The 26,679-nt window shown below is 35.9% G+C and overlaps 1 protein-coding gene across 2 annotated transcripts in view; it reads right to left on the bottom strand.

The window, feature by feature from the left end:
* The window catches only part of NBEA (neurobeachin), a 671,823-nt gene that overhangs the window by 319,057 nt on the left and 326,087 nt on the right, over positions 1 to 26,679 (bottom strand). For both annotated transcript variants that reach the window (XM_088842722.1, XM_088842723.1), the window contains exons 37-38: positions 25,235 to 25,343; positions 19,485 to 19,651 (exon numbers count right to left, since the gene is read on the bottom strand). In XM_088842722.1, coding sequence (XP_088698848.1) covers positions 19,485 to 19,651; positions 25,235 to 25,343 — 276 coding nt within the window. The remainder of the gene's footprint in view (positions 1 to 19,484; positions 19,652 to 25,234; positions 25,344 to 26,679) is intronic.

The following is a 26,679-nucleotide window of genomic DNA, read 5'->3' as shown; positions in this document are numbered from 1 at the left end:
TAATTGCATAGACAGCTTTAGTTTTTGGAAATTCATTGACATTTTTCATTACAATATATGCACTTTACCTGTTATATTTTAAATTAAAAAAATTGCTAATTATTTTAATGCCTTTTGTTTGCTTTCTTCTTTTCTGCTACAGTAATCTGTGATCCATACCATTTCTGTCCTTTATTGTGTCCATCTTTGCATGAAATGTTTCCTTGCTGCTACTGCTGCTGCTAAGTCACTTCAGTCGTGTCCGACTCTGTGTGACCCCATAGACGGAAGCCCACCAGGCTCCCCCGTCCCTGGGATTCTCCAGGCAAGAACACTGGAGTGGGTTGCCATTTCCTTCTCCAATGTATGAAAGTGAAAAGTGAAAGTGAAGTCGCTCAGTCGTGTCCGACTAGTAGCGACCCCACGGACTGCTCTAATTTTCTTGAGATCTCTAGTCTTTCTCATTCTATTGTTTTCCTCTATTTCTTTGCATTGATCACTGAGGAAGGCTTTCTTATCTCTCTCCTTGCTATTCTTTGGAACTCTGCATTCAGATGCTTGTATCTTTCCTCTTTTGCCTTTAGCTTCCCTTGTATTCTCAGCTATTTGTAAGGTCTACTCAGACAACCATTTAGCCTTTTTGCATTTCTTTTACTTGGGGATGGTCTTGATTACTGCCTCCTGCACAATGTCATGAACCTCTCTCTGTCCACAGTTCTTCAGGGAATCTATCAGATCTAATTCCTGAAATCTATTTGTCACTTCCACTGTAAAATAGGAAGGGATTTGATTTATGTCATACTTGAATGCAGGTCAGGAAGCAACAGTTAGAACTGGACATGGAACAACGGGATGGTTCCAAATAGGAAAAGGAGTACGTCAAGGTTGTATACTGTCACCTGCTTATTTAACTTATATACAGAATACATCATGAGGAACGCTGGGCTGGAAGAAGCACAAGCTGGAATCAAGACTGCGGGGAGAAATATCAATAACCTCAGATATGCAGATGACACCACCCTTATGGCAGAAAGTGAAGAGGAACTCAAAAGCCTCTTGATGAAAGTGAAAGAGGAGAGTGAAAAAGTTGGCTTGAAGCTCAACATTCAGAAATCTAAGATCATGGCATCCGGTCCCATCACTTCATGGGAAATAGATGGGGAAACAGTGGAAACATTGTTGGACTTTATTTTTTGGGGCTCCAAAATCACTGCGGATACTGACTGCAGCCATGAAATTAAAAGACGCTTACTCCTTGGAAGGAAAGTTATGACCAACCTAGACAGCATATTAAAAAGCAGAGACATTACTTTACCAACAAAGGTCTGTCTAGTCAAGGCTATGGTTTTTCCAGTGGTCATGTACAGATGTGAGAGTTGGACTATAAAGAAAGCTGATCATCGAAGAATTCATGCTTTTGAACTGTGGTACTGGAGAAGACTCTTGAGAGTCCCTTGGACTGCAAGGAGATCCAACCAGTCCATTCTAAAGGACATCAATCCTGGGTGTTCATTGGAAGGACTGATGCTGAAGCTGAAACTCCAATACTTTGGCCACCTCACGAGAAGAGTTGACTCACTGGAAAAGTCTCTGATGCTGGGAGGGATTGGGGGCAGGAGGAGAAATGAACAACAGAGAATGAGATGGCATCACCGACTCGATGGACATGAGTTTGAGTGAACTCTGGGAGTTGGTGAAGGACAGGGAGGCCTGGCGTGCTGTGATTCATGGGGTTGCAAAGAGTCGGACATGACTGAGCAACTGAACTGAACTGAACTGAATGGTCTAGTGGTTTTCCCTACTTTCCTCAATTTAAGTCTGAAATCTGCAATAAGGAGTTCATGATCTGAGCCAGAGTCAGCTCCCAGTCTTGTTTTTGCTGACTGTACAGCACTTCTTTTCATGCAAATATGGGCACAATAAATGACAGAAATGGTATGAACCTAGCAAAAATAGAAGACGTAAAGAACAGATGGCAAGAATACACAGAAGAACTATACAAAAAGATTTTCATGGCCCAGATAATCACAATGGTCACCCACCTACAGTCAGACATCCTGGAATGTGAAGTCAAGTGAGCCTTAGGAAGCATCACTATGAACAAAGCTAGTGGAGGTGATGGAATTGAATAGAGCTATTTCAAATTCTAAAATATGATGCTGTGACAGTGCTGTGCTCAATATGCCAGCAAACATGGAAAACTCAGCAGGGGCCACAGGACTGGAAAAGGTCAGTTTTCATTCCAATCCTAAAGAATGCTCAAACTACCGCACAATTGCACTCATCTAACACGCTAGAAAAGTAATGTTCAAAATTATCCAAACCAGGGACGTGAACCATGAACTTCCAGATGTTCAAGCTGGACTTAGAAAAGGCAGAGAAAGCAGAGATCAAATTGCCAGTATCCGTTGGATCATCGAAAAAGCAAGAGAGTTCCAGAAAAACATCTACCTCTGCTTTATTGACTACACCAAAGTCTTTGACTGTGTACATCACAACAAATTGTGGAAAGTTCTTAAAGAGATGGGAATACAAGACCACCTGACCTGCCTCCTTGGAATCTGTATGCAGGTCAAGAAGCAACAGTTAGAACTGGACGTGGAACAACAGACTGGTTCAAATCAGGAAAGGAGTACATCAAGGCTGTATATTGTCACTCTGCCTATTTAACTTATATGCAGAGTACATCATTAGAAACGCTGGGCTGGATGAAGCACAAGCTCGGATCAAGACTGCCGGAAGATATATCAATAACCTCAGATACGCAGATGACACCACCCTTATGGCAGAAAGGGAAGAAGAATTAAAGAGCCTCTTGATGAAACTGAAAGAGGAGAGTGAATAAGTGGGCTTAAAACTCGACATTCAGAAAACTAAGATCATGGCATCCAGTCCCATCACTTCATGGCAAATAGGTGGGGAAACAATGGAAACATTAACAGAGTTTATTTTCTTGGGCTCCAAAATCACTGCAGATGGTGACCGCAGCCATGAAATTAAAACACCCTTGCTCCTTGGAAGAAAAGCTATGACCAACCTAGACAGCATATAAAAAGCACAGACATTACTTTGCCAACAAAGGTCCATCTAGTCAAAGCTATGGTTTTTCCATTAGTCATGTATGGATGTGAGAGTTGGACTATAAAGAAAGCTGAGCACAGAAGAATTGATGTTTTTGAACTGTGGTGTTGGAGAAGACTCTTGGGAGTCCCTTGGACTGCAAGGAGATGAAACCAGGCTATCCTGAAATCAGTCCTGAATATTCATTGGAAGGACTGATGCTGAAGCTGAAACTCCAATACTTCGGCAATCTGATGCGATGAACTGACTCATTGGAACAGACCCTGATGCTGGGAAAGATTGAAGGCAGGAGAAAGGGACAACAGAGGATGAGATGGTTGGATGGCATCACCGATTCGATGGACATGAGTTCGAGCAAGCTCCAGGAGTTGGTGATGGACAGGGAAGCCTGGCGTGCTGCAGTCCATGGGGTCGCAAAGGTCAGACATGACTGAGTGACTGAACTGAACTGAACAGAATCAGTGGTTCATTTCACTGCTTACTTGAAATTTAAATCTATCAATTTAATTTACCTATAAATTAAAATGCTAAAACCCTGACCTTACTTGCAGTCTTACCAACACACAAGGAAAAATTACAAAACCAACTTTACAAGCAGAGGGATGTTAAATGGCCAGCCAATGTCATGGTATAGTTTAAACATATCAGGGAATCTCAAAAACATACATAGAATGATCAATCCCATTTCCTAGAATTCGACCACAGACATTAATTTTTGTTAGGTATGAACAGTTTTCTGTCTTTTAGTTTCCACTATCAAAACAGACTTATGCATATGAAGGAGAGAGGTTGTTTTAAGGTTTGTTTTCCAGAGGCCATGCCAGTAGCCTGGGCCAAAGAGACTTCTAACAGCAGGGAACTCCAAAATACAAGGTGGGATGAAACAAAACTAGCTTTAGTTGAATTTGTATAGGTCCAGTGTTGTTGCCTGGAGAATCCCAGGGACAGGGGAGCCTGGTGGGATGCCGTCTATGGGGTCGCAAGGGTCGGACATGACTGAAGTGACTTAGCAACAGCAGCAGCAGTCCTACACACACACACACACACGCACATTCCTCACTCTGTGTATCTAAATTCCCTTTCCCCAAGACAGTAAGATTTAATGATACAAACCATCAAAATTGTCATTACTATTGACATGGTATCAATATATCAATTCAATATATCAATGGTTTTTTAGAAAGGTATTTTGATAGTGCACTATCTCCTCTAAGCCACTATCATAAAGTGATTAGTAAAAAGCTTGGTAAAAACCAGGGTAAGTATAAAAGATTTCAATGAAAAGACCCAAATCTCTGTTTTATTTTTGACAGGGAATGAAACTGTATATCTGAGTGTATATTTTCTGTTTTGTTTTGTTTTTTTTTCCTGCTGTTTTGATTGGATAAATGAAATACAGGTATCACAGAGGTCATAAAGGTAGAAGAACTGCACTGGTAGAAATCCTAAGAATTTAAGTGAACTTACTGTGAAGGTAGAAGGCAAATGCCTTTCAAGCACTGGGCCTAGAAAGCAATTTAAAATCAGTCTGAGACAACTGGAAGGTTAAATATCTGGGATGGATAAGTAATCATCACTGGGCTCTGAGCTCGAAGCTTATTCATTGGAAGAGGTAAGTTTTAACAAGTTTATGAAATGAGAGATGGCACCTTGCTGCTTCATGACAGTTCAGATGTAAAAGCTTGGAAGCATTTGCACTGGGGGAAATTAACCATCAAAATTATAGGAAATAGAGATTACCACTATAGAAGAAAAGGATATCCTGTCAAACCCTAATCCCCACAGGACAGTTTCTTCTTATTACCAGCCTCATCAGTTTAACCTAAATGGACCTTTTAGTTCTTCACTGGCAGGGGATTGGATTTTGCCGTTTGTCTTCCTCCACAATCACAGATCAGTACTTAAAAAGCTTCCTCCTCTACCTGGCATTTCACCATCTCTGCTACTGGTCCATGCTGCTCATTAGCTGATACTCCTTTTGATCAACATCAACAGTCCTACCACCACTGTAGATCACTTCCACAGTGGGTAGGAAAATCTGTCTCTTCTTTTAATCTATACTGAGTTAAAATATAACCCTCTCCCTGACAAAAAACATCCAAAACCAAACCAAACAGTTCAACCCCAACCTGCCAACAAACAAAACATCTCACAGCAGGTACTCAGTTCTTATCAGTGCTTTCCCTATTGCTTAATTCTTTAAGGAAATACGAAACAAAGGCTATCTGTTAGTCATAGCCCCTTTTCATTCCCATAGAATTTATCCTCTCACTGGGAAGCAAGGGAACCTAAACATTTACTGGGATGAAACGATGGACAGGGGCCTCAATACAGGAGATCTCCAGGTTGCTCAGTTGGGAACAATACCGTTAAACCTAAGCAGGCTTATCACAACTTCTCTTCCTTTATTGAAGCATGTGCCCACAACTTCACAACCCTTTTTCCTAACTACTCCACTACTCTTAATCGTCCTCTCCTTCAACAGTTTCACCATTTGGAAGGGAGGAACACCCCATTCCTTCTATCATCAGTCTCCCCTCAAGACTTTTGCCTCCTGGAGACCATTACTCAGTTCTTACATACTTCTAGACAACTGGGATAATTTATAGAATGAATGAAAAGTAGGGGGGAAAAAAAGAACAATGAACCAAAGGACATGTGTGACAGCAAAAGACTTGCCTTTATTCTAAAATAAGAGTTGCCTTGTGCAAAACTGAATTTTATGAATAACAGTAACATTATAATTATATTGTCATTAATGTGACGGAAGTTCTAAATAAGGAAAAAATTCAGGCTTATAAAAATGCTTACAGACATTTGAAACACAGTAGGGAAATGAAATTTAACTAAATTTAAAATGAGAGGAACAACATTTTTAAAAAGTGATGAAGGTTTCTCTGGAATGATTGCAACATTTAAATATAGCAGCCATATCAATGAACAAATGCCAGACAGCAACTTCATAATGCTTAAGGGCTCTGTGCTTTACAGCAGTACCCATAATGGAAAAGTTAATGTAGCATTGAATAAAAGTGAGCTGCTCAGCTGCTGCAGTAAAACCTCTAGATCATGGAAATAATGGGCCATCCTCCCCTATTTTTGACCAAAAACAACAGTTTAAAAAACAAAAAGACATTTTTTAAAAAGTAACAATAACATCAAAGATTTATGACTTATACTACCCAGTGAGTCCCTGACAAATCATATGCCAGTTAGGTTTCCCCTCAAAACACTTTAAAGGTAAAAAATATTTAACAAAGAGGGGTTGTCTCAAATAGTCAACAATCAACAATTTATTAAGTAACTGAAAACAACAAAAATATCATTCATATTAAACAACAAATTAAAAAATTAGGAAACATGCCTAACATTTTTCCTAAACATCAGGCCTAAATATGTTAACTTTAGTAATTTTTAAAAAGCTGCCTCAAAATTTTAAAACAGGTTGAATTTCTGACTTTACAGCATAGTTGGTGATTTTTTTTTCTTAGAAAAACTTTACTAGTGAATAATACTCTCCAAAGGTTTATTTAGGAAGGTTATTTCTACTAAATATTCTATACGTATAAAAATATGCATACCATCACGTATTTATATATATTTGTAAAAATGTAATGCCAATTACTAAATGCTTTCATTTAGATGACAGTAAGAAGTATAAAAGAAAACCATAAGGTAAATTATTAGAAATTAGACCAGTAAAGATATGTTAAAGTGTCTGTTAATATTGTGGGCTTAAAATATTAATTTCTTTAATAAACTCTCGATAAAATGTTGCAGGATAGTGTAGAATAGAAATAGTGCGCATGTGCTCAGTCATGTCCAACTCTTTGCAACTCCATGGACTGTAGCCTGCCATATTCCTCTGCCCATGGGATTCTCCAGGCAATAATACTTGAGTGGCTTGTCATTTCCCACTCCAGGAGACCTTCTAGACCCAGGGATCAAATCCATGTTTCCTGTGTCTCCTGTACTGGCAGGCAGATGCAGTAAATATTGTTTTCTAATTTATCTAATTTATGTTCCACAATTCTATGAAATAGTTATTATATTGTATTTTATAAATGAAAAACATTGAAGCTTGGAGAATTTAGGAAATTTACCAAAGTTACACAGATCTTAAGCTCTGGAGATAAAATTTGAATCCAAGTCTGAGTCCAAACCTCGAACATAATACTATCTATATAATTACTCAATTAATACTTACAAAGCAATAATATAATGAACTTAAATTTTACATTTATCAATTTAGTTTATTTTTATGTTCAAAGTTTACCAAATGATGCACTGAGAATTAGAACTCTGCTAAACAAATAAAATATTGTAGTTAATATATTCAAAATATTCTGAATTACAGTATTGCTCATTCTTTCTACATTGCAAGGTAAAAAAAGAAAGTCAGAGGTGGAGGTTGAAGTCAAGTCCTTATTAAGTTCTTTATCCAAACAATAATTTCTGAAACATTAGCAAATAAACCTAAATAATATTGTTATTCTTTATTGAGTACATTTGGTAATATTTCAGAATCCTGTGGGACCAGTTACAGGTACTTTGAACTCCCGCATTCATTCCTTCTTTCATTCAGTCATCTCCTTCCTTACTCAGCAATATTTATTTACAGACTGCCTCTTACATGTCAGGTACTCTGATACATACGAAGAACTTTGGCTTCTGAGGAACTTGGGGTTTGGGCAGTAAAGTAAAAAGATAAATATACATGTATGGCAGGGATACAAACCAAGTAAAAATGTGTTAAAGAAGCGAGGAGGAAGGAACTAAACCAAACATGTAACTCTTAAGTTCAGTCTTCTCCACTTTAAGATCTCACAGACGTCAAGTGAATAGTTGGAAATTCTAATCTGACCAGGTGGCATTTCAACAAGTCAGTCTTGGACAACAAACACGTGCTGGGTTGGTTTGAGTGTCTGATTCTGGGCAGAGGCTGGAATAGCAAACCCGCCTTAACAATACTTTCTAGCTCTAGCATCTGAAATCCAAAACGCACTGAACTGAGTTGATATACTACTTATTAGGTGTAATTTAAGTATTTTTGGATTTTTAAATATTTAAGAAGTTATCCTTTGGGGAAATATGGGGCAAAGAGTGAAATAATCATAGGAATTAAAATAACTAACATTTGGACTTACTGTTTTTAACCATTACAACCTACTTAAGAGCAGGCTATATCAATAATAATATAAATTGTAAATGTGAAAAATAGATCGGAAAGGTAACTTTAAAATATTTGGAGTACAGAATGTTTCGAAAGATGAAACAACGAATACTAATGTAAAGGGATTTATAATATATACTCTGAATAAAAACAAATAATCTTGGGTTGCAGGAAGAAGGATGAAACTATAATTTCAAAGTGAAAAGCATTATTAAAATGGCAGGGCTTCAAGTTGGACAGAATAGATATTACAGAAACTCAAGAAACACAAAGTGACAAATCTGAGGTATTTTATTTCTCTAGGTCCTGAAGGTACTTTGTGAAGCATATGTTAAGTTGTATTATAAGATGACTCTCATTTTATAGATCGAATGAGTTGATCAAAGTTGAGGTTTCATCAAAAAGATCTGGGAGATGGTAAATAAGCAGGAATTAGGTTAAACCAGAGAAGAAAACTTTACTTCTGATATGGATTTAAAAGACCTATAAGTGACACAGAATTACGTAAAAATTAACTGATTTACCAATTTTATTTTAAAGAAAGTAGCAACTATTCCTTAAGGGAACAGTGCCCTTGAACATCAAGTTAGTGCCTCTGAACTAGCAATACTTGAAACCAATGCTCACATAACTCTGACCATGACACCATCAAATCTACTGTAAGGCGAAAATTGTAATTATCACTCAATTATTATATTTGTAACGACTGTTCCTAAAGAAGTTAACAAGGTATTTTGCTACTTATCTTTTTCATACGTTAACTTACTGCTTAATAATGTACCTTAAATTGCACTAAAACACACTCAGCTTCTCAGCTGATAAATCTAAAGCTTTAAAAATGTCTGTGTGATGGTTTATATTTGGCATATTTTATTGCCTAGCCCTCAAATGTCTTTCTTCATACAAAAGCCAGCCATACTCAATTTTAAAATTTATGTTAAGACTCAAAAGGCATAAAAACCCTCTTTATGGAATACTCCACTCCCTGGCTCTGAACTGCATCTTCATCTGTAGAGTGTTTGACTGCAATTTGGTAACTATTTACTGAATAATGGTAACACAAAAGAATTCCACTTGAAAGAAAACAGTTTCTGTCTTACTGGCTACAAAGAGATATTACAATTTGTAGCTTCTACAAAAATCATATGAATCAAGTTTTTAGGGCTTCTATTAGCTTGAAAAGCTATTAAAACAGTTCTTCTTAGGGCTCAGTTGCCTATACCTAAAAGTAAAGGAGCTGATTATATCTTTAATGATATACATCAGCCTTTTCTTCATGGAAGATTGTTTTCAACTTGATGCTAATGGCCTAAGATTCAATTAGTAAAGATACATGATTCATTTTATTTTTCTGGGGACTTGTATCATGTTGGTAATTGGTCTTTCCTGACAGACTTCACAGCTTTATTTTCTTTGTTTCCTTCCTGAATTGCTACTAAAATGCTTATTGGGCTTGTTTTACAGATTTTTTATATTTCTAAAATAATATTATAAAAATATAAATACCATGCTTCCCCCATAGAAGAATTCTCCCCACAGATTTTACATTATATAGCACACATTTCATGTTTAGAATTTATCATTACCATGCAATTGGATTAATAGTAGCCAAAGTACCAAATCCTATTTGAAAAGAGGGTTAAAGGTTTTACCATGCCAAACAAAACTGACAGAAAGTTTTTTAAATATGAAGTTGGTCAGAGACAAATGTAAACTGTTTAAGATCATTCTATTTGATCTGTTATCTAAGCAATAAGAGTATTAATAGCATTTACTTTTACAAAATGTTGAACAAAAGTTGGATTTTCTTCTGGTTTGTGGAGATGGGTCTCTGGTATGTAGTACATTGAGACGTGTTAGATTGTTTTAGTTTCTTCCGCTAATTATCCTAGTGCCACTCTTTTTTTCCCCTTCTTGAATGACTCAATACCCACAATTTTTGTTTTTGTTGTTTTTCAGAATGCCTCACTAGTTGTTTACAAAAAAGTGGGATAAAACAAACAGATAAACAGACATTAAGACCTAATGTTTGAGAAACCATATAATCTCAAATATTTTCAAACCATATAATTTCAAATATTTCAATTGCATATAGAAAAATACTAACACAGGATGTGATATAATGAAAACACAGTATAAGACAAAGCTATATTAAAACATCCTTGTAAAAATCAACCTTATTATATTAATAATCTTAAAATGCCAAAAAATTAAACTTTAAAAAAGTCACAATATGCATATTATTTGCATTCATTTTCTTTTTTTCTTAATGACTATTACATACTGAAAATACTATCTGAAAATAGAGTATAAATTACAATAAATAATTATTTTCTAGCATTATTTGTTAGAAAAAGGGAGTGGTAAAATGTTTCTGTAGTATCACTATCTGGGCCACATTTATTCCATCACACAGTTAATTCCTAAAGCTGAAACAATCATTACATTTTGATGTTCATCTGTTTTATTGAACTACCACATGGGAGATTTATGGGAATGCTATCATGTCAGGGTCACAAGATTAAGTGAACAGTGATGACAGTAAATAAGCCATTTCTCTATATTCCAAAGGGTTTAACTCAGTTACTTAAAATGCCATAAACATAAATAGTCTTCTCTCTATATTGTATTTGTGACAGATGCTTCAAAATACAACACTCTAGGGCAATGGCACTTTCCAACTAAATAGGCAACCCTTATTGTTGACAAAAGACACTAAACTACTTGTAACCACAAATATTAAAAACAATTTCACATTTTAACCCATAAAATTTTAGTGTGCATAAAATATAGAGCAGTAACACTGTAAACTACTCACTTATAAAAGCAAAAAAGATATAGTTACAAAAAGGGTATTTGCTGAGGAAAATATTGTTCAAATTCAAATTCTTAAAGTTTATAAAAATGTTTTCATGTCATTTCATGAGTTTCAAAAAGTCAATGAGTTTAACATATTATTTTAGGTGGTGTAGTGATATTTAAGTAAAAATATCTAAAATATCTAAAAAAATATCAAAAAATCAAGTTCATAAAAACAATTACCGCAAAGACATCCAGAGAGTTTTCTCAATAGCCTAATAATGTACTATCTCCAATGATTCCTACAAAATTGCCAGCTGCCAAGATAACAGATGTTACTGCCTGAAAAATATTTTCTACAGTTTGGTATATGAATATTTTAATTAGCAGCCAAATAAAGGACTGAGGGACTGTGACAAACTCAATTTAACTCTAGGCACTTATTTCAAATGGTCAAAAAATTTTAACTTTATGCTATTTGAAGGTCAAGGAGAAGTTTTGTTACTGTGGAGGTTCAAAACATTAATTTTTATTTTAAAAAACTAATGATTTAAATGCTTAAAAAAATATCTAATTTTTTTGCGTTTTATTATTTTATATTTGTTTATTGATTTTCTTCATTATTTTCATTTGTGCAGATTATGTCATTCTAATGCTATATGAAGCATTTTATAAAGTATTTTACTTTGGAGAGACTTACTAAAATAATCATCTTGATTGTTCAAAAAAATCTATATATTTTAGAGGAAAAAAGGCAGTAGAAATGATATTGGTTATCAGACAGACGTTTCAGCTTGATCTCCTTCACATCCAAATAACAGGCGTTTCGGGTCCTGACCCACACAATCCTTAGTGATCTAAAATCATCTAGCCCTTTCAAGTAATTGTTCTTACCTATATAATCTGCATTAGAATTCTAACGGAGAATTATCTGACAGGCTGTTAAAGTTTTCTCTCTCTCTCTAAGGGAAGATGAACTTTGATACTCCTTTAAAGTTTTTGCTAAATCTGGTAATACCACTTTGGTCTTTTCCCCATTTGGAATATTCTCCCAGCTTCCCAGGCTTTTCCTTTTATTTACTGAAGATTCAGAAGTTGCTCACAATCTTCCTTTCCATCCCAAATACTGGAATTATACATCAAGGTTGTATACATCATGCAAAATACTGAGCTGCATGAATCACAAGCTGGAATCAAGATTGTCTGGCGAAACATCAATACCTCAGATATGCAGATGACGCTACTCTAACTACAGAAAAGTAGCGTGGAACTAAAGAGCTTCCTGATGAGGGTGAAAAAGGAGAGAGAAAAAGACAGCTTAAAACTCAACATTCAAAAAACTAAAATCATGGTGTCCAGTCCCTCCACTTCATGGTAAAGAGAAGGGGAAAATGTCAAAGCAGTGACAGATTTTCTTTCTGTGGGCTCCAAAATCACTGCAAATGGTGACTGAAGCTACGAAATTCAAAGATGCTTGCTACTTGGAAGGAAAGTGTGACAAACCTAGATAGGATATTAAAAAGCAGACACATTACTTTGCCAACAAAATTCTATACGGTCAGAGCTATGGTTTTTCTAGTAGTTGTGTATGGATGTGAAAGCTGGACCACAAAGCTGGCATTCTTTGAATGCCAAAGAATCGATGTTTTTGAAATGTGGTGTTAGAGAAGACTCTTTAGAGTCCCTTGGACTGCAAGGAGATCAAACCAGTCAATCCTAAAGGAAATCAACCCTCACTATTCATTGGAAGGACTGATGCTGTAGCTGAAGCTTCTACACTTTGGCTACCTTATGCAAAGAGCCAACTCACTTAAAAAGACCATGATGCTGGGAAAGATTGAAGTCAAAAGTAGAAGGCCACAGAGAATAAGATGGTTAGATAGCATCACTAACTCAGTGGAGACAAATTTGAGTAAACTCTGGGAGGTAATGAAGGACACGGAAGCCTGGCATGCTGTAGTCCATGGGTTCACAAAGAGTCAGACATGACAAACAATAACAATTCAACCTAAGTGCCGAATGCAAGATTCTATCCTCTCAGTTTCTTGATCTCATTACTATGATTTTCAATTTGACTCCACTTAATTATTATATTTTTATGACAACATTCTGGATGTGTTAAACTGTTCTGATATATTTCTGAAATCTTAAAATCAAACATCTGAAAGATTCTCATAACTGCAGTTCACCGACTCTTATTTTCTTGATTCCATTACTTTCTGTGTATCAATCCCCTGCTTTCTTTACTTTGCTTCCTTCCTTAACTATTTTAGATTATCACTTATCACTTCAATCACTTTCTTACTTGTAACTTAATATGTTTACTCGTTTGCCTTGATGAAACTATCCAGCAATAAACAATCCTAGAAGTGATGAAATAAAGATAATGTGCTTTTTAACCTATTTATAGATACAACTCAAAACAACAGATACAGCTCTTTCTCTTTTTGGCTGTTTACAGAACATAAGCAGTTTCTTACATATTTTACAAATTTACAATTAGGCTCCTTCCTTTTATTTGGAAGGAAATGGAGTACAGATATTGTAAACTATTGTATATTCAAATGTTTTGCTGTATCAGAGAAAACATCATGTGATATATTCAGAGAAGTTGGGAAAATAATTCAAAATACAGTATAATTAACTCAAAATAAAAATTCCACTACCCTACAAGAATCCATATTCTAATAATTTTCGGTGGCTGGAAGAAGAAAACATATAGATGTATTGCTGACACGACCTGTTAAGGGACAATGTGGGTACATGTGTTGTATGGGGAGTGGGAGATGAAAGAAAGAAGTAAATCAAGGAATAAGAGAGATGAGATTTGCTGGGGATTGGAAATATATATTTGGCCATGTCTAACCAGTCCATTCTAAAGGAGCTCAATCCTGGGTGTTCATTGGAGGGACTGATGCTAAAGCTCAAACTCCAATACTTTGGCCACCTCACGCGACAAGTAGACTCACTGGAAAAGACTCTGATGCTGGGAAGGATTGGGGGTGGGAGGAGAAGGGGACGACAGAGAATGAGATGGCTGGATGGCATCACCGACTCGATGGACATGAGTTTGAGTGAACTCCGGAAGTTGGTGATGGACAGGGAGGCCTGGTGTGCTGTGGTTCATGGGATTGCAAAGAGTCGGACACGACTGAACGACTGAACTGACTGACTGAAGAAGTTCATCACATGCATGAACAGTGACCTACTGTCATATGGAGCTCTATTTCTTCTTCATGGTAGACTTTTTCATTAAAATATGATCTGGGCAGGGCAAACTCAATAATCATCTCTGCATCTACACCACTTCTTTAAATGTTTCTGAGTTCTAAGGATGGCACCACTATTACCTGGTGAGTGATTACAGTAACCTGGGCAACATTCTTGATTCTTTCAGTTCAGTTCAGTTCAGTTGAGTCGCTCAGTCGTGTCCGACTCTTTGTGACCCGATGAACCACAGCACGCCAGGCCTCCCTGTCCATCACCAACTCCCGGAGTCCACCCAAATCCATGTCCATTGTGTTGGTGATTCCATCCAACCATCTCATCTTCTGTCCTCCCCTTCTCCTCCTGCCTTCAATCTTTCCCGGCATCAGGGTCTTTTCAACTGAGTCAGCACTTCACATCAGGTGGCCAAAGTATTGAAATTTCAGCTTCAACATCAGTCCCTCCAATGAACACGCAGAACTGATGTCCTTTAGGATGGACTGGTAGGACCTCCTTGCAGTCCAAGGGACTCTCAAGAGTCTTCTCCAGCACTACAGTTCAAAAGCATCAATTCTTCGGCAATCAGCTTTCTTTATAGTCCAACTCTCACATCCATACATGACCATGGGAAAAACCATAGCCTTGACTAGATGGACCTTTGTTAACAAAGTAATGTCTCTGCTTTTTAATATGCTGTCTAGGTTGGTCATAACTTTCCTTCCAAGGAGTAAGCGTCTTTTAATTTCCTGGCTGCAATCAGCATCTGCAGTGATTTTGGAGCCCAAAAAAATAAAGTCAGCCACTGTTTCCACTGTTTCCCCATCTATTTCCCATGAAATGATGGGACCGGATGCAATGATCTTAGTTTTCTGAATGTTGAGCTTTAAGCCAACTTTTTCACTCCCCTCTTTCACTTTCATCAAGAGGCTCTTTAGTTCCTCTTCACTTTCTGCCATAAGGGTGGTGTCATCTGCATTTTTGAGGTTATTGATATTTCTCCCAGCAATCTTGATTCCGGCTTGTGCTTCCTCCAGCCCAGCGAAAGTTTCTCATGATGTACTCTGCATAGAAGTTAAATAAGCAGGGTGACAATATACAACCTTGATGTACTCCTTTTCCTATTTGGAACCAGTCTGTTGTTCCATGTCCAGTTCTAACTGTTGCTTCCTGACCTGTATACAGGTTTCTCAAGAGACAGGTCAGGTGGTCTGATATGTCCCTTGAAGAATTTTTCACAGTTTATTGTGATCCACACAGTCAAAGGCTTTGGCATAGTCAATAAAGCAGAAATAGATGTTCTTTACTAACCATTTAATCATCAAGTCACAATGACGTTACATAATTTTAGATTTATGTTTTCTATTAAAGTGGTTAGAATCAGTGACCTAAATTAACTGGAACACTATGAGTTGACTGTTAAAGATTCAAGTACCCAAGGAAAATGAAAATCTGTTCCATGGTTACAGAACCTATAGCTCAGACAGATAGTTGCAAAAAAGTCCCAGCCAGGGAATAAAATGGATCAGAAAATTAAGCAAAATCCCCACTACACTCTATGCCAACTTTCCAAAATAAGCAGGGTTTTGAATCTAGAAACCTGAGGCTATTTTTACCTTCTTAGCAGAAATGAGATACTCCTTTTAAAAGGCAGCTGAACTATCCCAGAAGACATGCTGGACAATGAGTCTTGAGGGGAGAAGAGACTGAGGTATCCAGGGTTTGGGTAGTTTATTTTAAGACTAAGAAGATGATGTAAGAAGACGGTCCTGAAAGTGAGATGGTACATTTACTTCCAATGAAAGGGCAGGAACATGTGCAGCTGTTCCCCAGGTACCACAGCTCCTTGCATTAATGCAGAAACTAAAGTCTAATTTTGTCCAGAAACAGACCTGCTTTCAAGAGTAAATTAAGCGTATCTCTAGAGCTCAGAGTAAAATGAAGATCCCGAGCTTTACATTAATAAGATTTCCAGGATCTCAGCATAATCCTTGAGTGTGTGGGGCCCTATTAATAAACAAGACTGAGTTTTCTAACTCCCAAGGAGGGGAATCAGGGTAAACTAATTCGGGTTTAAATAAAATCTGAGCACAGTGGTTGCAGTTCATACCCATTACAGATGGCATCAGTGAACGTTTAAAGACAAAGGACAGAGAAATGGAGCCAGGAAGTGAAAGTTAATATGACTGTTGCAGAATATTCCAAATCTAGACTTTGTTTCAAAAGCGTATGATATTCACTTCAAACACTACCTGCTCAAACCTTGCTTTTTTAGTTTATGTTACTTTAAGTTAATATTTTGTGCTTATAATGCTTATTTTGAGTTATTTCATTACGTTGACTTTAAATTCTTGACAGAGTGAGAGAACTCTTGATACAGATGAAGTCTTGTTTTGGAAGTGTAGACTCTCTGATTGAAATCCAATAACTATGTCCATCCTCTCATTTGCACTCGTATTTATTTATATAAGTTTTTAGAAGCTATGGCATGCTATTCTATGAAGTTTCATAGCCATTAAATGAGAATGAGCTATGATACAAATATCTTTTATTTCTAAGCAGGTTAATTTTTTGGTCATCTTAGATTTCACAGTGTTAACAAGACCACAATTAATATTAATAGATTGTTTCTTCTACTTAGTGCTACCAATATACTTGGCAATACAACTTGTAAAATCTATTTTTAAAAAAGCTCTCAAATTCTAGTTTTTCCACAGGGAAGAAATAAAGATCAATAACATTATATTAATTCAAAAGTTAAAATATGTCAGAGCCCGCGAGCAGCATAATTGAGTCAAAAGATAAAGTTAAAAGGAATTGTATGTTAAACATTTTTTGTAAAACAGGAAGTAGAACACTACAGAGATGAAATTCCTTCAGATTTAACATATATTTAATAACAAAGAATATATCTATAAATGCTACTTAACCTCTCCACTGAGGAAACGACAAGGCTATTGGAAGAGACAGGCACATCTACGTTGCTATAAAAACATTAAGTGATATACCATAAATAGTTGCAATACAGATAATTACCACAAACTATGAAAAACCAGGTTTACAAAAGATAGAGAACCCAGAAATCTCTATAGAAAGGGTGACACGTGACCTCAGCTATAACAGGGTGACCATACTTTCCTATTTCTTCTAGTATATGTCTTCATAAAACAGCCAGACTAATCTTTTTAAACATAAATCAGATCATGTTACCCTTCTGCTCAAAACCCTTCACTGCTTTTCATGCCACTTAGGATAAAGTCACAAATCCTTGTGATCTACAGGACTTTAAATCATCAGGCTCATATGCTTCTCTCCAGCCTCATCTCAAGACACCACCCCCATCGCTCACTCAGCTGTAGACATAAAACTCTCTTTTCTGTTCATTATTTCTATGCTCTGAGTCTTTGTAATGTTTCTCTCCTAATGTTCTATATTCCACCCTTTGCTGATGATTCCCTTCTCATCCCTCAAAACTTGGCCTAAACTGACCTTCTTTGAAAAAGTCTTTCCTGAATCTCTAATCTAAAATAAAGATCCTCTGCTACACTCTTTCTTTCAGAGTACCCTATATTTTTTCTTTCGTAATGTTTGCTGAAGTTTGTTATTAATGTCTTATTTCTATAATTATTTGTTTATTATCAGCCTCTTCTACTAGACTATAATTTAATTATGTGAGGATAGGCCAGGCTTTGGTGCTCAGTTGTTTCATTAAATACTAGTCTAGATGTTGCTGTGAAGGTATTTTGTAGGTGTGATAACATGTATAATCAGTTGACTTTAAGTAAAGGATATTATGTCCAGTAATGTGGGTGGGACTCATCTAATCAGTTGAAGGTCCTAAGAGAAAAGACCTAGGTTTCCTGGAGAAGAAGGAATTCTGCCTCAAGACAGAAATCCTGTCTGTGCTTCCAGACTGCAGCCCAGTCTACAGATTTCAGATTTGCCAGGTCCCATAAGCATGTGAGCCAATTCTTTAAAATAAATAGATATTTATATATCTATATTCACATCCATATTCATACCCAAATCTATATCTGTGTCTCACATATATTCTGTTAGATCTTTTCTGTTTGTCTGGTGAACTCTGACTGATACAATCTGCTTCTACTTGTAAAACTGTGTGATACTAAACAGGTTTCACTTAAACTCTGAAATCTTCAATTTCTTCACTGTAATATGAAAAAAAAAATTCAGAACCAACCTTAATGGAGATTTTCTGAATGTTAAAAGAAAAATCTCATTTAACATTCTTAGTATAGTGCCTGGCAAACAATAAATATTTAATTAATGTTAGATGTGGTGGTATTGTTATTATTATAAGAAACACATATCTAGTGTTAATTATTTTTAATGATGTTTATGTTATAATTTTACTTTAATTTCAAATAACAAAGTTTTCTTAAATCTATCTTATACTTGAGATCCCAGGACAGTTGATCAACTACTATCCTGGCCATATTCCAGATGTTCTCTCTAGCTAACAGAATCACTTCTACCAGAATTTTTCTTAGTGTCCTTTCCACAGTTAACCAACCCCTAAATTCTGCCAGACAGAGAGTTGATAAAAACATTCAATGAGATAACATAATACTAATATATACAAATGAAGGACATTAGCACTCTAAATATAGTGACCTGATTCACTACTATCTTTCTAGAAATCATTGTGCAGAAGAAAACAAAACAATTTTATGCCTACAAAACTTTAGTAGAAAAACACTTTTTATTATAGTCTCACAAATAGCTAATTTGAGATGAAAACCTTTCCTAAGAAAAAGTGAATAGAGAAATATGAAACAAAAATATTTTTAAACAATGTATTACTTCTCCATAATACATGCTTATATTATTATTACTTATATATAAGAAAAATTAAGAATGATATAAATCTAATAATGTGAAGAATTGACTCTAAATGATTAAAAACAAACCATTTCTTATACCACCCTTGCAATATATGAGAAATGACAGTCTAAAATACTTGTCTAAACAAATTTTGTATTGTTATATATAATTATAAATTAGAAATAACTTCTATTAGATTACTTGCAAAAGTTTAGATTTTCTTTTAAAGCCATTCTAAAGAGTCTTTAAAAAAGACTTCAGAAAAAAATTAAGCAATTTACAATACTTTTTAAAATAATAGTTTATGAGTAATTTTTAAGTTTATAGTTATTTTTTACTTATAAATTTTAAAATTAACCTATCAGTTACTATTTACTTCTAGTATTTTTTTTTTACAACTCACCTATGAGAAACCGCTCCCCATGCACCATGCTTATTTGTGAGAATGTTCAGGATTTTCTGTTTCAACTGATTTGCAGTCACGTGGTCCCGATGCTTTGCGGCACTTATGAGGTGGTCACACATCTTCTCTTCCTCTCTTCTATCAGCAGCGTATTGGGCACACTGTGACTAAAAGAAATACCAACAGTGCATGATAATACACCTCTATCTATATAAGAAAGAAATGATATCTAGCCTTGAGTTAAAGGGTAATTATTATCAACTCAATTTTTAAAACTCAGATAATATAATATTTTGAAAGTTATTCTAATATATGTGTGTATATGGTTACTTTTCAAAATGGTAAAACTGTGTTCTTTCTATGTGTTTGTACATAAAGTATATGGAAAGTAATTTGAATGTTAATAACCTGGGTCTCCCGCATTGTAGGCAGATTCTTTACCATCTGAATCACAAGGGAAGCCCATTAAGTAATATAATCAGATAATTTATGACTTTTAATCTACCTTCCAATTCTGAAATTCTGATTTTAACATATTCTAAAAATGAGCATTTTAGAAACAGTTTATCAAAAATGCAAATCTACTTATTATTTTACCAATACAATATTGTTGTCATTGCTGTTTAGTTGCTACGTAGTGTCTGACTTTTTGTGACCCGATGGACAGTAGCCTGCCAGGCTGCTCTATAGATGGGATTTCCCAGCAAAAACACTGGAGTGGTTTGCCATTTACTTTTCCAGGAGATTGTCCTGACTGAGGGATTGAGCCCAGGTCTCCTGCATTGGCAGGGGAATTCTTTACTGCTGAGCTACCAGGGAAGCCCCTAATATAAGTGTTCATTGTTCAGTCATGTCCAACTCTTTGCCATACCATGGACTGTAGCCTGCCAGGTTCTTTTATCCATGGAATTCTCTAGGCAAGACTACTGGAGTGGGTAGCCATTCCCTTCTCCAGGGGATCTTCCTGACTCAGGGATTAAACCCAGGTCTCCTGAATTGCAGGAAGATTTTTTTTACCATCTGAGACACCAAGGAAGCCCAATATAGTATCAGTTCAGTTCAGTCGCTCAGTCGTGTGATCCCATGTCTTTGATGGCTCAGTCTTTGCGATCCCATGAACTGCAGCAAGCTAGGCCTCCCCGTTTATCACCAACTCCTGGAGTCCACCCAAACCTATGTCCATTGAGTCAGTGATGCCATCCAACCATCTCATCCTCTGTCGTTCTCGCCTCCTCCTGCCCTCAATCTTTCCCAGCATCAGGGTCGTTTCAAATGAGTCAGCTCTTTATATCAGGCGGACAAAGTATTGGAGTTTCAGCTTCAACATCAGTCCTTTCAATGAACACCCAGGACTGATCTCCTTTAGGATGGACTGGTAGGACCTCCTTGCAGTCCAAGGGACTCTCAAGAGTCTTCTCCAGCACCACAGTTCAAAAGCATCAATTCTTCGGCAATCAGCTTTCTTCACAGTCCAACTCTCACATCCATATATGGCCACTGGAAAAACCATACCCTTGACTAGACAGACCTTTGTTGACAAAGTAATGTCTCTGCTTTTTAATATGCTGTCTAGTTTGGTCATAACTTTCCTTCCAAGGAGTAAGCGTCTTTTAATTTCCTGGCTGCAATCAGCATCTGCAGTGATTTTGGAGCCCAAAAAAATAAAGTCTGACACTGTTTCCCCATCTATTTCCCATGAAGTGATGGGACCAGATGCCATGATCTTTGTTTTCTGAATGTTGAGCTTTAAGCCAACTTTTTCACTCCCCTCTTTCACTTTCATCAAGAGGCTCTTTAGTTCCTCTTCACTTTCTGCCATAAGGGTGGTGTCATCTGCATATCTGAGGTTATTGATATTTCTTCTGGCAATCTTGATTCCGGCTTGTGCTTCCTCCAGCCCAGCGAAAGTTTCTCATGATGTACTCTGCATAGAAGTTAAATAAGCAGGGTGACAATATACAACCTTGATGTACTCCTTTTCCTATTTGGAACCAGTCTGTTGTTCCATGTCCAGTTCTAACTGTTGCTTCCTGACCTGTATACAGGTTTCTCAAGAGGCAGGTCAGGTGGTCTTGTATTCCCATCTCTTTCAGAATTTTCCAGTTTATTGTGATCCTCACAGTCAAAGGTTCTGGCATAGTCAAAGCAGAAATAGATGTTTTTCTGGAACTCTCTTGCTTTTTCGATGATCCAGAGGATGTTGGCAATTTGATGTCTGGTTCCTCTGCCTTTTTTAAAACCAGCTTGAACATGTGGAAGTTCACGGTTCACGTATTGCTGAAGCCTGGCTTGGAGAATTTTAAGCATCACTTTACTAGCATGTGCTGCTGCTACTGCTGCTGCTAAGTCACTTCAGTCGTGTCCGACTCTGTGTGACCCCATAGATGGAAGCCCACCAGGCTCCCCTGTCCCTGGGATTCTCCAGGCAAGAACACTGGAGTGGGTTGCCATTTCCTTCTCCAATGTGTGAAAGTGAAAAGTGAAAGTGAAGTCGCTCAGTCGTGTCCGACCCTTAGCGACCCCACGGACTGCAGCCTACCAGGCTCCTCCATCCATGGGATTTTCTAGGCAAGAGTACTGGAGTGGCTTGCCATTGCCTTCTCCGACTAGCATGTGAGATGAGTGCAAGTGTGCGGTAGTTTGAGCATTCTTTGGCATTGCCTTTCTTTGGGATTGGAATGAAATATCTTACTTAAAAATGTTATGTTCCTGATAGTTATATATAGATTAAAACGGTGCCATTTAATAGTATTCCATCGCATAAATGGCAATGTGGTATAGAAGACAGTTTAGGAATTTAGACTTGCATTTAATTTCACACTTTACGTAAATTCTTTTTTCTCTGTATTCAGTTTTCTATTGATAAAATAAAAGGCTAAAACAAGATTTTCTCTACAGAGTCTTAGCTCTCGAATTTAATGTATTCAAAGTCTCTGAATGATAACTACTCTCTTAATCTTCTCTACCACATAATCAGTTGTCCTGTCAGCTATCTATATTCAAGTTCATTGGTATTAGAAACATAGGCAATCTTGTGTATCAAAAAGGTTCAATACAAACTTGAACATGAAGATGAAACATCTCTTTAATCATAAGTCTTTTTTGTATAATGATTTACGTATAGGGTAGAGTGACTGCAAATTTTAATATTATCAAGTATTAATATGAGTCATATAATTATAAAAAAGTTTCATACATCTAAAATATATATATAATGAGTTCACATTCATTATTACAAAGTAAAAATCCTTCATGGAAGGTATCTGAGCATAATCCTTTCAACTATCTCTTGATTCAGACTACCAGCACAAGTCATCTCTTCTAGAGAAATAATCCTTCAGTAACCTAAGAAGGATTAATTCATTTTCCAATTTATCTTTTTGTACAGGGAATCACCAATTAGTACAATCATCTGCCTCCATAATGAGGTTAATATTTCATTAGCTCATTGGAGAGTAAAATTAAATTTTCATTTTTCTTCCTTAACAATTACAGTGGTTAGCCAAAAATACTTAACTGTTAAGTACCCATCTCAAATTAAATATACTTTTTTTCTTAATTACAGGCTTATATGGGCAATATAGAAATTCCTCAGAAAGTCCTAGTATAAAATGTTATGGCTTTTGTAAAATCTCTTACAATTTAAAAGTAGAATATGTTTGGTAAACTACACATGCACACAGATACACACACATCAATGCATTTTATTAATATAGCTTTAAGCTTAAAGTAACAAATAGAAAATCTGGGTTAAAACAAATAATGCATGTTCATTAAGTAACAATGATAATACTCTCAAAATTTGGTTTACATCAGTATTTTATGTGTACACAATCTAAGAACACTGAGTTGTTCACGTTCCCTTTACAGCATCTATACCTCCTTTAGTTGTGTATCCTCAATCAGAGAGATCTCATCGCCAAGATGGTGAAAATGGTATTAAGGGTGTGTGAAAACAATCTTACTCTTTAAATGTATAAAGCATGCATACACAGTACATTAACAAATAAACAGCATATTGGTGATAATTATAATAAATCACAGTAGCGGCTGATTAGGGTGACAACTATTTAAAAATTTTCCTTAGAGGGGACAATAATGTAAAAAGGTTGAAAAACACCACTCTTAGCTTAATATCGGAGAAGGAAATGGCAACCCACTCCAGTGTTTTTGCCTGGAGAATCCCAGGGATGGGGGAGCCTGGTGGGCTTCCGACTATGGGGTCACACAGAGTCGGAAACGACTGAAGTGACTTAGCAGCAGCAGCTTAATATCACCTTGGTTAAATATATGTTAGAGCTTGTAATTAAAATCTGGTGACTTGAAAATGTATCTTAAATACTTTTACATGTCAAATACTGATCTGCTTATATCCCCACAAAATAACTTGCTTTTCTTAGTAGAAATATGATCAACTCAAAACTTATTCTATAGGGAATTCAGTTAATATTCTAAACCTATTACTAACAGAGGTCGAAAGTCAATTGAATATTGCTATTTTGTCTAGAGTTCTGATATATCTTATACCTAAACATATTATTCAAAGCAGATAATTTAATCTTTTCTCACCATCCAGATCAGAGTATAATACCTGATTTGTAAAGATTCGATGTTATTTATGGTTGCTGCTGGAAAGATACAAAACTTCATTCTGACAAACACGTAACTGTCGATGTACTTTTATCAGAATTTATATATTTTTTTCAAATAAGACTGCTACAATCCCATATGACAGGTGTATGCTGTCTCATTTGACAAATGAAGTGGATATTATGGTTATTATAACGAAACAATTATCTCTGTCTTATTCTTTTCAGCAAGGTAGATCAGAGATCTCTAGACCTAGGACATCAATCTGCATGATTAAGAGAGCTGCTTTACTGAGATAAAAACCTCAAAACTGGAAACATGGATTCTGGCTTCCAGCTGCACCACACTTGTTCATATGTTGTATCAGGAGCATAAATTGGTGGACTTAGTTATTATTTTCAAGGCCAACCTAAGTCAAACACCAGGTCACCGAAATATTTATTATATTTCAAAATGAGTTTATTGAATCAGGACAATATGTCAAATAATTACTGACATGCTAGAAATATAAGAATAATATTTATTTTAAAAACTATTAGTATGTACTATATACTACTTGAATATCTTAAATTTTTGAATATAAATAGAAATGATAATTTGTTCTTTATGCAAATGATAATTTGTGCTTATGAAGATTTTAAACTGTTATGTTTCCATATATACATACAGATCTACATATACATCATATATAATAGGATTGCTTCATTTGTTAATAAAGTATAAATCATAACAATAAAATATGAACTAAAATGATATTTGGCCACTCTAAATAGAGATGAATACATTATTAAATAATAAATTACTGAAGAATAAAACTGTTTCTTCACATAACCACTATTACACTCATATCCAATGGTGTGTAAACTATGCTTAAAAATTAATAAAGGAGTTGCACTGTTAAACTACATGTGCCTTTAAGAATAAGTTAGAACAACCTCAACCTATCAAGCGGTTAGGCATAATGCTAGAGTGGTCTTTTTGTATTGCAAATGAGGTAATAAGAAATAACTTCCCTGTCTGACATTTACTAAAGCTTTTAAAAACAACTGAAATGCCTTCAGTGAAATTTTCGTCTTGAAAAAAGAACTTATGTAAGGTTACCACTGGTGACAACTGACTTGTAACAGAAAAGCAGAATTTAATTTACTCCCAAACCTTACCTCAAACTCTGCATGTTTATGTACATCCTCAGCTCTCTGTCTATTCAAAATAAACTCAGCTTCATTTGCAACACGAACTATATGGTCCTTCATAGCATGGCATAGCAATCTGAAAAGAAAAATACCTTTGGAATTAAAAACTTTGTGCAACTCAACTTTTTTCAGTAATCAAATTTCAGTATTGTAAATATTAAGTATGCATAAATTTTAGATAAGTCTAAATCATACAATTACAAAATATGCTATTAAACTGTTACAGCAATGCTTCTTAAATATAGTGTGTCTTGTGAACAAATGATGCAGTTAATTTAATAAAGTTATTAAAGGGAAGAAAAACAAGGGTTTTGGACACTTGTAAAATGGTTAAAACAACAGAATTCAGAATCATGAAAAGTAAATTTTCACACAAAACCTGGATGATCATACGTTAGAAAATCTATAGACTGGATTCTTACTTTAATTAATATAGACACTAGGATTAAATTACATCTAAAATTCACTTACATGCTCAGATCCTTAATTCTAAGATGGAACCTTCCTGAAATAAATTCCGAGGAGTAGTGAATTCAAGATAGTTTTTCACTAGAAATCTTACAACAATCTATGTCTGTTCTGACATAAACTTTGTTATCCCATGGTGAGATCTGGGTTAAATTGACTGTCACTCTAGGAACGGCAGCAATTTCCTGGCCATATGACGGAGGCCTCACTTAAGACGAACACAGGCACATTGCAATGAGAATATTGTCTAATTTTCAGCATGGATGTTAACAACTTAAGTTACTCAAAGAACCCAAGAGTAAGGGGAAATCTACTAGAAAGCACAATACTTGGGGGAAAATGGCTCAAACACTTCTGTAAATAATGTTGGAGGGCGAACAATCATACAGATAGTCTTAAATTTAATCATGGAGGAAGCTGGGAAAATAAAAGAAGTTAAAGACTAAACTTCCTAACTATTAACTTTTGATGACCTCATTTGTCTATATTTTATAAATGATCTTCAAAAGAGAAGAGGTTGGAGTCTTTCGTTCAATGGCTTTATCTAGTGCATGAAGGCTGAAGAAAGCCAGGAAGAAATCTAATATGTGCAAATTAGTACAGATTACAACATTTAAATAGATTAACAGAAGACAGCAGGAAGGGAGAGACTCAGGGTCTGGCTGGTTAATAGGTATTATACCATTCTTAGGAACAAAACATTGGATGACCAAAGCCAAGAGGCATGGTGGCAGAGGAGGGGATGGGGTAGGAGAGATTCATGCCTCAGATACACCAGAAATTTGTATTGGTTATCTGAAAGTCTGTCCTCCCAGTTCTTCACTGAGGAGTTACACATCAACTAATGCGTGATGTGTTTGTGTGTGTATTTTTTTAAAGCAGAAATTTATTAAGATCCATTTATATAGCGTTTTTCAGACCAAACGTGTGTGTGTGTGTGTATA

This window comes from Moschus berezovskii, chromosome 13 (assembly GCF_049115385.1).
Source record: "Moschus berezovskii isolate FMDL1 chromosome 13, NW_MosBer_1.0, whole genome shotgun sequence".
NCBI lineage: Eukaryota > Metazoa > Chordata > Mammalia > Artiodactyla > Moschidae > Moschus > Moschus berezovskii.
This window is presented reverse-complemented; position numbering and strand designations above follow the sequence as displayed.